The sequence below is a fragment of the Spea bombifrons genome, chromosome 4, assembly GCF_027358695.1.
Source record: "Spea bombifrons isolate aSpeBom1 chromosome 4, aSpeBom1.2.pri, whole genome shotgun sequence".
Classification (NCBI taxonomy): Eukaryota; Metazoa; Chordata; class Amphibia; order Anura; family Pelobatidae; genus Spea; species Spea bombifrons.
This window is the reverse complement of record NC_071090.1, coordinates 81214924-81229183: the sequence shown is the minus strand read 5'-3', so window position 1 is coordinate 81229183 and position 14260 is coordinate 81214924. Positions and strand designations below refer to the sequence as shown.

Here is a 14260-nt window from a genome sequence, read left to right as displayed (position 1 = left end):
ATTTACAGTTGCATGTGGAGCAATCACCATGAAAACCGGTGTGACCAAACACCACACAACAGAGATGTACCCCTTATGTAAGATGGTATTGGGGGGTGAACGGTGGGTAATATTACTCTAATGCACCTGTCTTGGACGCATTTGAGATACTTAGAAAGACTAATCTGCTACTGACACCAAATGTACGTACCCGCAACTATGTGCTTCTCATAGAATGTAGATGGCCGAGGATAACCAGGTAATATTTATGGTGAGTTCAGCTTTTGATACATCTATAGAATGTATTAAGAAAGCAAATTGGTTGTAAACGCATTATATTCCTAGTAGCACTGCAAGAGTTTAATAGCAAATCATATCTCTGTTTCTTGAAATAATATAGAACTACAATTTTGTCTTAAAGTCAGACTTTATGTGCAACACAGAAAACAGACACTAGTTTCATACGAGTTCTTACCAAGTTTTCAGTCCTGGAATCGGCGAAAGCCTATACTATGAGCTTTCCTTCTCCTGCTACATGACTAGATCTTCCATGGAGATCTCATTTACTTCCAAGTTAAAAATTAATTTCCAAACTATGGAATTTTACTCCCTTACAATGGCAGTGAATTTGTAAATAATTGTGTTTTGCTGCTGTGAAATATTACATTTAGCGCTACCATTTCTTAAAAAGCTATTTGCCGAATAGCTCAGCATTTTTTGTGTATTTGTGTATCGTGTATTTATTGTATTGTCTTGTTTTATCTTATTGACTATTACGGCAAGCTACCGGACAAACTGAGGTTAAAGGCCAATAAAAAGTTATCACTACCTAACATGGCCCAGTTAAAGAATAAAATGTTAGAAAACGGCACCGTTCTTAAAATGCTAATATTACAGAGGATATGTGAAGCACTTCTGGAAGTATACAGAACTTGAGACATTATATAGTCTATATTATATCAAATAGGGAACAATAAACAGTCCTATATTACTCATCATTGAGGGCAATGGTAAGCCGTGGAGTGGTTAATGAAGGTACCCACCTACCACGTACTTAGTAAAAAAAACTAAAGCATGTTAGAGACCAGAGACATCTATTTATCACAGCCAAGACACAAAAAATACTAATACAAGAAACTGACCTGTTTTTCAAAAGTGATTGTCATAAATCAAGCATAAGAAACAGAATGTTAAATTTGGGCTATATTATACTAAATTTTCCATTTTAATTCAGGCCACATTGCTTAAAATAGGCATCATCTGTTCGTCAGGGCTCTATTTCTGAGCTATTTGATCACATATGCCCTGAGTTCACCTAACAATTTAAATTCTTCAGTATTTTTTTTTGGGGGGGGTAGTAGTTTTAAGGGCAAACAAAACCCAAATAGGGCAGCATTGGGCTAGTATTGCCGACATCAGGGGAGCTTCTGCAACACCTTAGCCCAACTTGTTAAAACAGGACTCCAAAGCACTGATATAGTGAGAATTTAAACTATATAGTCACTCTTTGTAATACTATATCTGCAAGCATTTGCCACGTGCAATCTACCTCTCTCCAGAGATGTAGCATTAAAAAGGTAATTTTCAGCAACCAGGCAATCAGTAGTGTTTAACATATGTAAAATCTCCCTGATATCTCATTTATGTTATTGGTCTGAATAAATAAGGATGTTCATCAACACAAAATGAAACACAACAAGAACACAGTATACATTAAACAAAACTGAAACAACAAAACCCCCTAAAACTCTGAAACAAGACATAAAATGACAACAATGTGTATAAAGAACTTAAACCATTTAAAGGTCCAGAGACGTAGACTATGAAATTCCCACTTCATCCGGCACGCGCATGTTAAAGGATATATTTTGTTCATTAAGGCTTTTTTTTTGTTTTTAGTTTTCTATATGTGCTTAAAGTGCCTATTAATCTTTCCAGGTTTAGTATTCTTCCATTTTATGGGGCTTACGCTGATAACAGATCACATTGGACTGTAAACATACCGGATAATAAAGAGATGAATCGTTTATTTTGTAGTGCCTAATACCATAATATTGGAACATTAGAAGAGCACATTACAGAGCAGCAATTTAATATGCATAGGAAACCACAATGCTAACAAACATACATCTACAATACATACTAGCTGACTTTATTACTCAATACTTTTATAGCTTTTTCTTCTTCAAACTGTGATAAATAAAGATTTCTGTTGGGCTGTTGGCACAAGTGTGTCCGGTTAAGCACACTGATAAAACAGACCGACAGCTATATTATTCTACACAACTTCTTCTTATTTTCTTCTAGCTTTGAGTAAATGGTATTTTTCCCCAATAAAACACATATCGCCTCTTGCCCTGACAGTGATAGAATGCTGTCCCTTCCACAGTAAGTACATGGTAAAGGACTTATAAAATCATTGATGGGTCAAGACAATATAACTCATATAAACCGCTCCATTGAACAATATCGAACACCATCTTTAGCTTGGTCTCTTGTACGGAGTGTGTGAGCTATCGAGACGCTTGCTTATCGTCTAATGGTGCATTTATGGATTCCAAAATGCTTCCAGTGTTACTCAGGGGGTTTGGAACATGTAGCATCGAAGCTTATGTCGGATGGACGGAACATCCAAATGGGGCAGTACAGCTGTACTTAGACACGAGAGAGGAATCCGAGGCCGAGACTGCCGGGGATCTGGATTGTTTCTAGAGCAAGAGATGATGGGTTAAATGGGAAGGTGACAGGGAAGATGTGCTTAGCATCCATTAGCAGCTGTGGGGAGTCTTTCCGGTCTCTTAAACGCATCTGAAATACAAGAAGGAAAATTGAAGAGTAAAGGCTACATTACATTACATTTATTGCAGATTCCGCTGCGCTGTTACAGTCAGAACAATTTAGAAACACATAGAATTACAAACTGGTGCAAAGGAGAAGAGGGCCCTGCTCTTGTGAGCTTACAATCTAGTCGGCGGTTGAGGGGGAAGTGAGACAATAGGAGACTACCTTTTTTTCCTCGGTATAACATTGGCAGTGTGGGATTGACAGATGTTAGCAAAGATGTGCGGGTGTTTCCCCTGTTAAATGGCTGGTTTGGCCAATGTATTGGTTTTCAACAGTGGAATAAATAATGGTTTTCAGAAATATGTACTTACTCCTGAAACAGCTGTCTTAACCGTTTAAGCACTCATTCTTCCCCATGGGAGAACTGACCAATTGAATTTTTGCTATAGTTACAACCTTACAAACAGCTTACACTTTATCTAGGGAAACCTATATTTATTTCATGACAAATTAAGCTATTAATATAGACACCTAGTTTAGGGCAAACCATGCATCACATACCAAAATAAACCCGAAAAAAAAAAGTTATGGAAATTAAATGATTTTCTTAAATGCCCCCCATATAACTATATTTATCCAATAGATGTGGTTGTACATATATGTAGACTGCACATAAATTGTACATATAAAAGTTTAATTTAGAAAACAATAGCTTTTGCACGGTACGTACCTGTATGTTACGTATAAATGATACCAAGACCCTCTCTTCAAACTCATTTACAGGAGTATACAAATTTAAAACCTTGACAATCTGCAGGGATAGACAATGTATAATTGTTAATGTTTCATATTCACACAATAATATTTTAGTCCTTATCGAGTAAGTAGTAGCCTATACTGGGTGCCAGAGCTACTTGGCTTTTCTAAACTGGGGATTTCTAAATTACATATTTTTGTACAGATAATATTACATGATCATCAGATAAATCCCAGGAAATAATTAATGTTCATTCTTAAACTGTATTCAGTGACACTGCAGACATTACACAACATCATTGTACAATTGTCTCAAGGACTGCTATGGCAACACAATGGTTAAACTATTTGCTAAATACAAGAAAAACACATTCTATATTGTTAGAAATGTCTGACTACCAAAGAGGATTGACTTTGGTTATCACGTGTCATAGGAAACCAGGAGGACCTTGAATTAGTTACCTGTGCCATAGTGAGGGCGTTACACATGGAGCAGATGGCTTCCGCATCCTCATCTGTCTTCTTTTTCACCTGGAGTAACTGAGCTGCCTGAATTAACGGCTCCAGGGTCTCCTTAGCGCCACTATTCATCAGGTTCTTGTCACGCAGCCATTCCTCAAGCTGGCTCACATTGTACCTTTGGACAGTAAAATGTCAGATGGGTCTATATAGCACACTGCTGTCAATCATCTCTATCAGAGATTCCTTTTCATTCTGTTTGACCCACTACAACATATTTTTTAACACCCCCTCCACACACATTACAATACTGTTTGAACATTATTTTTATCCCTTCTGGGGTCTTGCCTGTTTTCATACTTTTGTCATGAGGGATTTCTACCAAGCTCTGTTTGTGAAATGAGACCCTGGAAGATATGTGCTCAGCGGGATACCAGTCTTACCTTATCTGCATCCCCTTGCTCCATGAACACATGTCCTTTCTGAGAAGCAGGTTGTTCAGTGTCACAGCACCAATGATGTAGAACATTTGCTTTACCACTTGCTTGATTAGCTCTGGATCCGTCCCGTGCTGGCACATTATAGAATGGAAAGTGTTCAGCTGTCTGACGATGGAATCCAACGTGTAAGTTCCTTCGTCGGCTATACTCGAGGTCCTCTTCCGCAGACCTGTGGGCTTCACCCCAGAGACACCCTGAATAGTTTCATGCTCCAGCATTCCTGAAACTGTTCCAACAAAAGAGGACAAGAACGGAGGGCAATGAGTTTACCAATGCAAGAGCAGCAGAACATACCAACGAATACCATGTGCAAAACCTAAAATGCAGCCAGACTTTCCATTTGTTAATCATTTAGCAGCAAATCCACGACAGGCACATTATCTACAAGCTTAACTTATATGATAAAAAGGCATATTGAGAAGGCTAATAATCATCCACATGTTCAGATTTACTGTCTATTTATTACCTCTATAATCATAAATACTTAGTAATAGTCTCCCTTAGACTGCCATTATCAGCTTTTTGTGTACAATGAAGTACAAAGAAGTAAAACACAGATAAATCACCACATATATTCCTATTTTAAAAACCTGCGTGCAGATCTCAATCCTTTTAAAAAAATACGCTCACCAATCATCGGCTGTAAGATGTTCTCTAACACGCGAACCAGTTGCTGGTATATCTGAATGGCCAGGTCACTCAACACTTGTCTGTATTCAGCCAGGTCAAAGTTAGTGAGGCAATGCTCATTCTGCCGCGGTGAGTTGTGCTTCATAAAACTCTGCAGAGGAGAATGAAAACATACACACACATTAACAATATCATTCTTCTTCAGACTGTCAGACAGCGTAACCACTCCAAATAACACAACTGACCATTCTGACCTTTTCACAAATAACCCAAAATAAGAATTAAAGAATTAAATTATTTTATAGCACATTATATAAATGGCTTTGTTGGAGAGTTAACTAAAACAGATACAAACGTTTTCACTATTTCCCGGGGGAAATCTATAGAACCAACGAGGAAAGGATCATAATGTTTCAATGTGTAGTTTAGCAGTACAAGGCTGTGTTATGGTTGGCTTGATCCACCGCTCAACCATAGCATTACAGGCAATTCTATCCATGTGCACTTCATTATACGGGACAAAGAGAGTAGGATCTCTTATGGTGGATTATAGCAGCCTGAAGTTACCCAACACCTAATGTTCAACTTAGGCTGGATTGTAGCGCGAAGAGTATAAAGTAGGACTATAGGACAGTAGTGCTGATTCATGATATACTCACGTGGTTAGGTTTAGGAACATGAAAAAAAACATATCAAAAGTATCATAAAGAGATTTTTTTTATACCAAAATGCACCCAATGAGGTCCTAATGGCACCTGCTCCAGATAACATACAGTTACTGCATATTAATAGAAAGTTTCCCTATCTAGTTAGGGGAGAAAAGAAAGCGATGCTGAAAGTTTGTGGGTCAAGGGGGAGAAGCCGTATAACCGTAAAGAATTAAAGATGGAAGTGCTGGCAGGAACAAAGGATAACGTTTGTCAGATTTAGATCCCAAGATGCTTAGACTAATGAAGCAGATTTACTACTCGGAACCTGAATGCTCCGACAGAATAGAATTATGACTGCTCATTATAAATATGGGTCTTTATGTAAAGTACTAAATGTGTATCAATAACCACGGGAACTGATGGAGTGTTTGGCTAAATGTATTGTTCATCACTGTGAAGGTGGGATTTGCAGAACAAATGCTGGCAAGTTGTCTAAGCCATTTTATGTAACAGGTTTTGAAGGTATTCCTCTTCTCTGACTGTAAAGATAGGACTGGGGACAGCAACATACTTCCTAAGAAACTCCCAACACTTGATAAAATAATTTCTGGCAAACAAAATCCCCAGAGAATGAAACGGTTAATTGTTCGGGTCTCCTGGTGACCAACATGGTACAAAACAGAGACACATTTAATGGGGAGGTCGGCACATACAAAGGAGCAGTCCAACTGATCCAATTTGATCACTTTGCCCCAGTATGGCTCTTTATGTTGTTGTCTTGTCACACATTGTTTTGGTCTGTTTATTGACATTCATGTTGAATATGAATAGGACTAAATATATGATTATGTAAGATATGATACGAAATCATTCAATAGCATCCATACAGTCAACAATTTCCCAAAGAACACATTCAATGTACCTCTTCACCGCTGTATTGTTTCAGGCAATGCAGGAATCGGCAAGTGTTAGAAAGCCAGAAAGACACCGTTTCAAAATCATCCCCTCTTTTCTGCAGAGAAAGAAGCAAGCAAAAATAACGATTAAAAACTTCAGTCTGGGTGACAGAAAAACAAAGGGAACACTCGCAATCAAAGCATAATAGAACGTTTTAATCCCAAGGGTTTGGCTTAACCTTAACAGGGCCAAGGGTCCAGTCCTGCTTTTCTGATGAAGCAAGGGGTTAACCCTGGTGAAGAACAGCAAACTCAAGTATTCTGACAGGAGTGTACAGCGTAATGATGTCTATTGTTCGGCAGTGGAAAAGAAGTCACCATGCATGAAGTCTACCACCTTCAGGAGCCGCCCGTATGAATTCACCTTTTGGCCCTGTGCCACCAGCACCGTAACATTCTTATGACCGTGTCCGGCTCTAGATCCCAGGGCCCCCAGTTAGATCCAACCAGCACAGAATCATTTGTGAAAGATGATGCTGACAATTAAAGCGTGACGCTTATATGTTACACGCGAGATGACGAATTCTAACAGCGAATTATGATAACAAATATTGACTCACCTTCAAGATCTTTTTGATGCCATTGATAGTTGATGTGAGGAGGGAACGCACTTTCTGATCATCATTAAGATAATCAGCGTGGCGCACGCACATAAACAAGATGTATGCTGGTAATCCTGGGATAAGGTTTACAGCCACTCCACGGGGCTTCAGCTCTACAAAGGGCAATAACATGACGACAATTACAGTTGGTACAATGTCATTAAAATACAAGTAATGTCTTGAAGGGACATCATATCCAGTTTAATTCACAGGAGAGTTGGGTGTCACCTTTAAATGACATTTTTTTTTGGTATGCATACATGCAAATGCAGAGCGGAATTCATCTCTGGACCATCAGCTTTTTCACCAAGACAGTCTTTCTTATTTTTATGTAAGATGTCAATGTTTACATTTAACTTTACATTTTTATTTACAAATAAGTAATGCATATTGATGTATTTACAAAGTCCTTTAATACGCAGTCATCATTGGTGGAGCTGTAACACACGTTAGACAACCCCATGTTAAAGAACTACAGAAGGTTAAAAGTCTGTTTTAACCCTTATCCCCTCCATCGTTTTAGTAAGTAGCAGGCACTTTTCAGATTTCGGATCCCCGGCTGCTTTCATTTCTAAGATGACCACAGTATATCAAAGATCCAGATACCTGTAACCATGAGATACCCACCTATAATTGTGTGTGTTTGTGTGTGTGTGTGTGTATATATATATATATATATATATATATATATATATATATAATATATATCTCTACCTGATGGATAAAGAATACTTGCCTAAAATAAGATTCTTGACCAGCTTTGGCTCATCATCCTTTTTGTACTCTAGCATTCCTTGGAAGTCCTTTTCTTTGCGTGGAATATTTACAGGACGAATTGGCTCATCCACTATTTGCCCAGGAGACACATTCTCAACTTGACCCACTATAATAATGAGGGGAAAACAGTTAACCTAATAATTCCTGGCGTGACTTTTCAGCTATCTGGATATATGGCAAGATAGATGTTATACGATAATAAAACGTAACAGCCGGAATCCTAATCAACAAAATACATCGTAAGCCTTTCTTAAAGAAAAGTATTATTAGGTGTGCATTCTATTCTCATCATAGGACATCATGTTGGAACTGCGTATTCACGGTTATATTACCGCTGTGAAAGGCATGTCAAATACACTTACATTTACAGGGTTCTTATGTTAAAATATACTAGAAATACTCTGTTGCACTCATATTGAAGTCAATGGCATCTGAACTCCCACTCCCATCAACGGGATTAATAGCCATCATTGCAAGCTAGTAGAACATCAGTGCTTAGACCGCATACATGGCATCTGGTTTTAATGGCAGGTTCGCTCTGGGTAGAATGAGATTTACTAAGCGCGTACAGGAAGTGTACATCTGTATAATTCATGCTTTTCGTAGAAAAGGCTGGGCGAGGGGTCTTGTTTTCCAACTACATTATCTAAAGGAACGCCTGCACTAATTGCATGCAGTAAATGTATTAGTGTCCATTAAAAATTAATACAATATGCATATAACATGCAAATACGGCTGAAGCAGCCCTTTAATTGATTTTCCATAAGCCAGGCACATAAATAGATGCATAGCCAGATCTATATCTATATCTAAGCCCTTGCAGACCGAATTAGTCTTGTTATTATCAGATGTTTGATATCAGATGTGCCTACGCATTTAAAGGGACTTCAGTTAGGTTTAATAACATAATAAGGGAACTTAACAAGCAGTGATTCACAATGCAAGCAATCAGACTCGGCTAACGCTCTTGGATAATTAACCTATAAACGCAAATTGTCTACATAAAAAGGTTCAATCCTACAACAAATTGAAACTGAACATGAAAATAATAATAGCATTACTAAAGTACATATAACAAGTCTTAAATACCTTCAAGCTCTCCTATTTTCTTGGCAAACACTTTCAGTTGCTTCTTCAGTTTTCTGACAGTCTTATCTTGCTTTTCAAGTTGCTCCATCAGATCCTAAACGTATGAAAAAAAGATCTCCTTCATAAAATATATAAGAAAAAAACATATATATCGTACCTTTACAGACACGCATGGTTAGTATAGGAGTTGGAACGAAAGCTGTGTAGTAGCGCCACCAAGTGGCCATCAACCGAAGTGTGCACTGTTTAAATATAATAGTTATAAAATGGGTAAACACGTATTAAAGGAAAACGATGAATAACTAGCCTCCTAGAGGAGATAGTACAGGATAAAAATCCAGTTGACTGACATACAAAACATACAAGAGGGCTAGTAAATTAAATGTATGTTATATTTTACGTATCCATGCAAATTAAAATCCCCTGGATATGATTGCTGGTTAAGTAATGTAAACTAACGCATAAACTACAAAATTTTGCTCACGTTATAATATAGGTCTAAAGGTTTTAAGTACAACAACTCTGATCGGTTTCTTTCTTTATAGTAATACATATTTTTAGAAACATATAGAAGGAAAATGCGCATGCAAATGTATTTGCTCTGCTCTAAAAAATGGTATATATGTAAAATACAGTCCAGGAACTGAAATAGTTCAACGCACAGCAAATTCACTGATCAGCGAATGACTCCTTGGCGCCTGTGTTGTAAAATGCACACTAATATTTTTTACAGGACTCTAGAGCTGGAATCAAAATGTTGCCAGTAGTACAACACAGACAATCTTCAACAATCGTCAAGAAAGCAGTCCCAAAAGAGCATGGCTTCTGACAAAATCAAATATAGCCAAAGATCATCACGTAGCATAAACCTTCCTGGACCTACAGATACCGCTTTTTATAATAAGACAATCCAAAGCATCGGAATCCTTGAAAAAAAGTGCCAGAATCGTATCTTATATCACCTATCATACAGGAGTAACGAAGGCTTTAGTTTTCTTTTTTGGGTTTTCATTTGAAAAGGACATTTCACAGACATCAGACTACCAAGTAAATATTGGAATACTAAAGTCTTCATTTTGTGCAAAGTTACTCTTGCCTTCTCTGCGTCGTGAGTAGGATATTTTACTACAAGCAGTATCTTCATTTTGCTTGTAGACACCGGTTTCTTGTAAAACTGCTCTCTCGAACGCTTAGATGATGTAATTGATTGAGTTTTCTACTGCATAGCATTTGAAAGGACCGTTCTGGACTCTGGTTGGAAAACAGCTTCCAAGCTACACTTGTACTAAGTGAAGAGATGCAATCATAGTTGGTCTACCAGGAGATGCTAAAGGCTATTGGCACTAGTCTAAAGTAAGCCACGAATTGGCACCTTTAGAAAATCCTTCTTAGTCTGCTATGATGTAGTAACTGTCAGTGTTAAGAGTTTAGGTTAGTAAGCAAAGATCATCAAAAGACTAACAAGACGTGGTGGGATGACGAACAAAGTGGTGGAGTAATGAACACGGCTGTGTCACAATTTTACGAACAAGAAGCCAGCCACGGTGATTCGCTGTTAGTTCTCAGCAACATACACGGGACAAGCGAACACGCGGGGGCGTGATTTACATACAATGATCCGTCTGTAAAGTGAAATCCGGTACGACTGATACTTCATGGGGTCATCTGCATATAACTCCTCAAAAAACTGGAAAAACAGGCAAAGTGGATGTTCTCCCTCTTTGGACAACAACAGCAAATGTATTTTGTTTAATTTAAATAGGCATGGGTAAAATTTACATAAATAACTTTATCTCTCAACAATGGTTCTTGTCAAAATTTAGTAATCCCTTTTAACCTGGGAAGCATCGAGAAAGGCCCAGAACTAAGGCAGTGAATATTCTACATTGGCACATCTTAAGAAGCCAATATAATGCCAAAAAAGCTAATTGTGTTTAACATATTCTTACTTTACCGTATATAATCTGCTACAAACTTCCATAGCTCAGGGTTCCATATAGTGTTAATATAAATTAGCTGGCTGAGGAACCCATGGGATGTGTACAGCACTATAAATCATTAAATTATGTATTGGTGTGAGGTTATGAATTATTTTGTGATCATGGAACAAAACACAAGGACGATCATGTGAATCATAATGGAGACGGGGGTCTGGTACAAAGCTTTGGGTCACAACGCACGCCAAAGGAAAGTATTTTTTTGGGATACATACCAAGTTTTCGTTAGTCAGCCGGGTGATTTCATGCTGTAAGCTGGCCTCGATACGGGCCTCGGGAGGAAGCTGCAGGTTCTGGGCTAGAAGCTGCTGCTGTCGGTTGTTCTCTTCTTTGAGACCCTGGATTTCTCCCCGGAGAGCTTCCACTTCGTTCTCAAAGCTCCTTCTCTGTGTTTGTAGTTGAGCCTCTAGAACCCTGCAAAGAAACAGCAAAGACAGATGCTTAACATGCACATACGGACAGGGCCAAGGTAAATATGGCACCTCCACCATGGTGGCATCTCTCGCCAACAGTGCGGGACTTGCTAAACCTTCAGGATGCAGCGTGTACATAGCAAAGCAAAGAACAGGCGCACCCTATGGCTTCACAAATGGAAACCATCACACGGATCTATATCAAATGACAAACACCCATGGCCCAGCGCAAGATATTAGCGGAAATACAGTGGAAAAGAGTAGGATGTAAACATTACATCAATCTACAAATGTATATAGCTGCAATGCTAGGCTGAATGGCTGAGAATCCTGGGAAGCTTCCCATAAGTAGATTGTAAGCTCGCAAGAACAGGGCCCTCTTCTCCTTTGCACCAGTTTGTTATTGTATGTGTTATTGTGTGTTATAGTGTGTTATAGTGTGTGTTATTGTATGTGTTATTGTATGCGTTTCTAAATTGTTCTACTAACTGTAACAGTGCTGCGGAATCTGCCGGCGCTTTATAAATAAATGTAACATAATGTAATAAGGAGTTTTCAAACCATTGCAAGCATTTAAAGCCGATACCTGTTAAAAAGTTACATTAATACATTTTTAGGAAGAAGGAAAAAAAATGCCATCCTCATAATAATTGCTGAAAACACCCCAAGACCATCTAATTAGTGCCCTTGTAAGCTCATGGCATGGTTAGTAAATTGCAAACGCCACAGCGTGAGAATTCGGGTAACCTGTTGGCCTGTTTTAACCCTTCATACACCAGCCAGAGCTCTCCGTCCTCATTCAGCATATGGTAGTCTTGAGGTAGGATTCTTTTAAAGAAAGTTACAGAAAGGAAGAAACAGGAGGAGGGGGGAAGCAAAAATACAGATGGATTTATAAAAATGTCAAAGGAAGGATAACTCATCAAAACTGAAGAACAAAAACACAAGTAATACGTTAAACATGGCGATGAACGCAACCTATTAATCACAGACCCTCTAGATTGTAAGCTCGTTGAAGCAGGGCCCTCCTCACCGGTTTCTGTAAGTCTAATTGTTATGTTATACACTACTTGTTATGTCCTGGCTACCTGTTGTACAGCGCTGGGGCATATGATGGTGCTATATAAAACAATAATAATAATAATGTCGGCACCCAATTCACGCTCATACTGCACATGAATGGAGGCCAGTCCTAATATCTTTGAGAAAAGCTAATGATTGCGTAAGTGTGTAAATGCTTCAAAAACTCGTCATCAAAACCACAGGAGAAAGGTTCAAGACGGTTCCCAAAAATGACACCTCAATGCCGTGGGTTCTAGACATAATCCGTCAGCCTGTTAAGCAGACTAATGTGGCACTGTGCCACCAGGGTCCCATCTTCAGCCCTGCAATTGCCATCTTGTTGATAACAGATCCTTTCAAGAGATAATAACCCACTATAATAAACAGTAGAAAGAGACATTTAACATAAATACATACTTGTTGGTTTCTTTCATTCCAGTATATGCCTGAGCTATTTCTTTTTTATCTTTCATCTTCTGTACATCTTCAGAGAGGGGCAGGGTGTCAGTCATCGTGTCCTGGGGAAAGAACAAGTAAGTTAGGTGTCTACAGAACACGGTCTGGGGTAAGTGTATTGGAGCTGAAGTAAAGTATCGCTGTAAAGTTTACTGTTCTAAAACAGGACGGTACCGAACAGGCTTATGGCTAAATACACAGGTTAAAAAGGAGACTTCATAAAACTGAATAAATCAATAGGCACGTTGGTTAATCCTAACGATTGCCCATATTCATGCCTCTATCCAGAGGGTACTACTAATAAACTAGATGGTATGCAATAGGTATACAGTGACTGTACAAAGCACTCTGCAATCATTATAAAAGGATAACACTTCAGGAGTATAATCTGCAGGGGATACATCTTACAAGAATAAACAACTCGTGAAATATATAATGTCGTAAGCCCAACAGGGCAGTATACTGAACTTCTGAAAATGGGACAGACGTCCCTTGTGTCTGAGATAACTTGTCAGTTAGTGAAGTATCCTGCGTTTACGTGATCTGGGCCATTGCAGATGTCGATCCTAACATTCACTATGGCGATAACACCCATGTGTTAAAAGTGTAATTAATGTTCAATGGTTAGTTGTACATTAGTTAATTACATGTGTACATGAATAACGAGACACATCAAGCAACACACAGCAGGATTGATATCAATGACATCAGCGAACAATGCATGTTAAAGCTGTAAGCAAGTGTCTGATGGTCTTTAGGAACACTGCAAGCGCACCAAAGGAGTTCTAGAAGCATCAAAGTGACTTAACACCAGACAAGATAGCAGGGCTTTCTAGCAATAAATGCATAAGTTATGCAGCCATGCACTTCTGCTCGCAATTTATCCTGAGTGGAAATCGCTTTGCGCAGAGAAAGCGACAGAAAAAAGGGCCGCATGCGAAAAGCGACAGCAGCAACAATATCAATTGTTACCTTATCATCCTTCATTAGGATAAATATGGTGCGCGAACAAAAAGAAAACAAAGTAAAAAAAATAAGATAAAGGATCAAATATAGTTTCTAATATTTGACAATGAAGGTTTCAGCTACATAGTGGGGTTTATACACCAGACTGTCAGGTATAGATGAGATGAAATGTTTTGCTTTATAT

General features: G+C 38.5%; 1 protein-coding gene across 4 annotated transcripts in view; it reads right to left on the bottom strand.

Moving 5' to 3' along the window:
* Positions 1-1989: 1989 nt before the first annotated feature.
* The window catches only part of MYO5A (myosin VA), a 64602-nt gene continuing 52331 nt past the window's right edge, over positions 1990-14260 (bottom strand). The window contains exons 29-41 of one of the 4 annotated variants that reach the window (XM_053461905.1): positions 13072-13172; positions 12340-12420; positions 11395-11593; positions 10795-10869; positions 9183-9276; positions 8053-8199; positions 7275-7429; positions 6681-6770; positions 5109-5259; positions 4422-4704; positions 3982-4156; positions 3494-3574; positions 1990-2787 (exon numbers count right to left, since the gene is read on the bottom strand). In XM_053461905.1, coding sequence (XP_053317880.1) covers positions 2635-2787; positions 3494-3574; positions 3982-4156; positions 4422-4704; positions 5109-5259; positions 6681-6770; positions 7275-7429; positions 8053-8199; positions 9183-9276; positions 10795-10869; positions 11395-11593; positions 12340-12420; positions 13072-13172 — 1785 coding nt within the window. In that variant the 3' untranslated portion in view covers positions 1990-2634. The remainder of the gene's footprint in view (positions 2788-3493; positions 3575-3981; positions 4157-4421; positions 4705-5108; positions 5260-6680; positions 6771-7274; positions 7430-8052; positions 8200-9182; positions 9277-10794; positions 10870-11394; positions 11594-12339; positions 12421-13071; positions 13173-14260) is intronic. The other 3 variants (XM_053461906.1, XM_053461907.1, XM_053461908.1) reach the window with 3 other exon arrangements.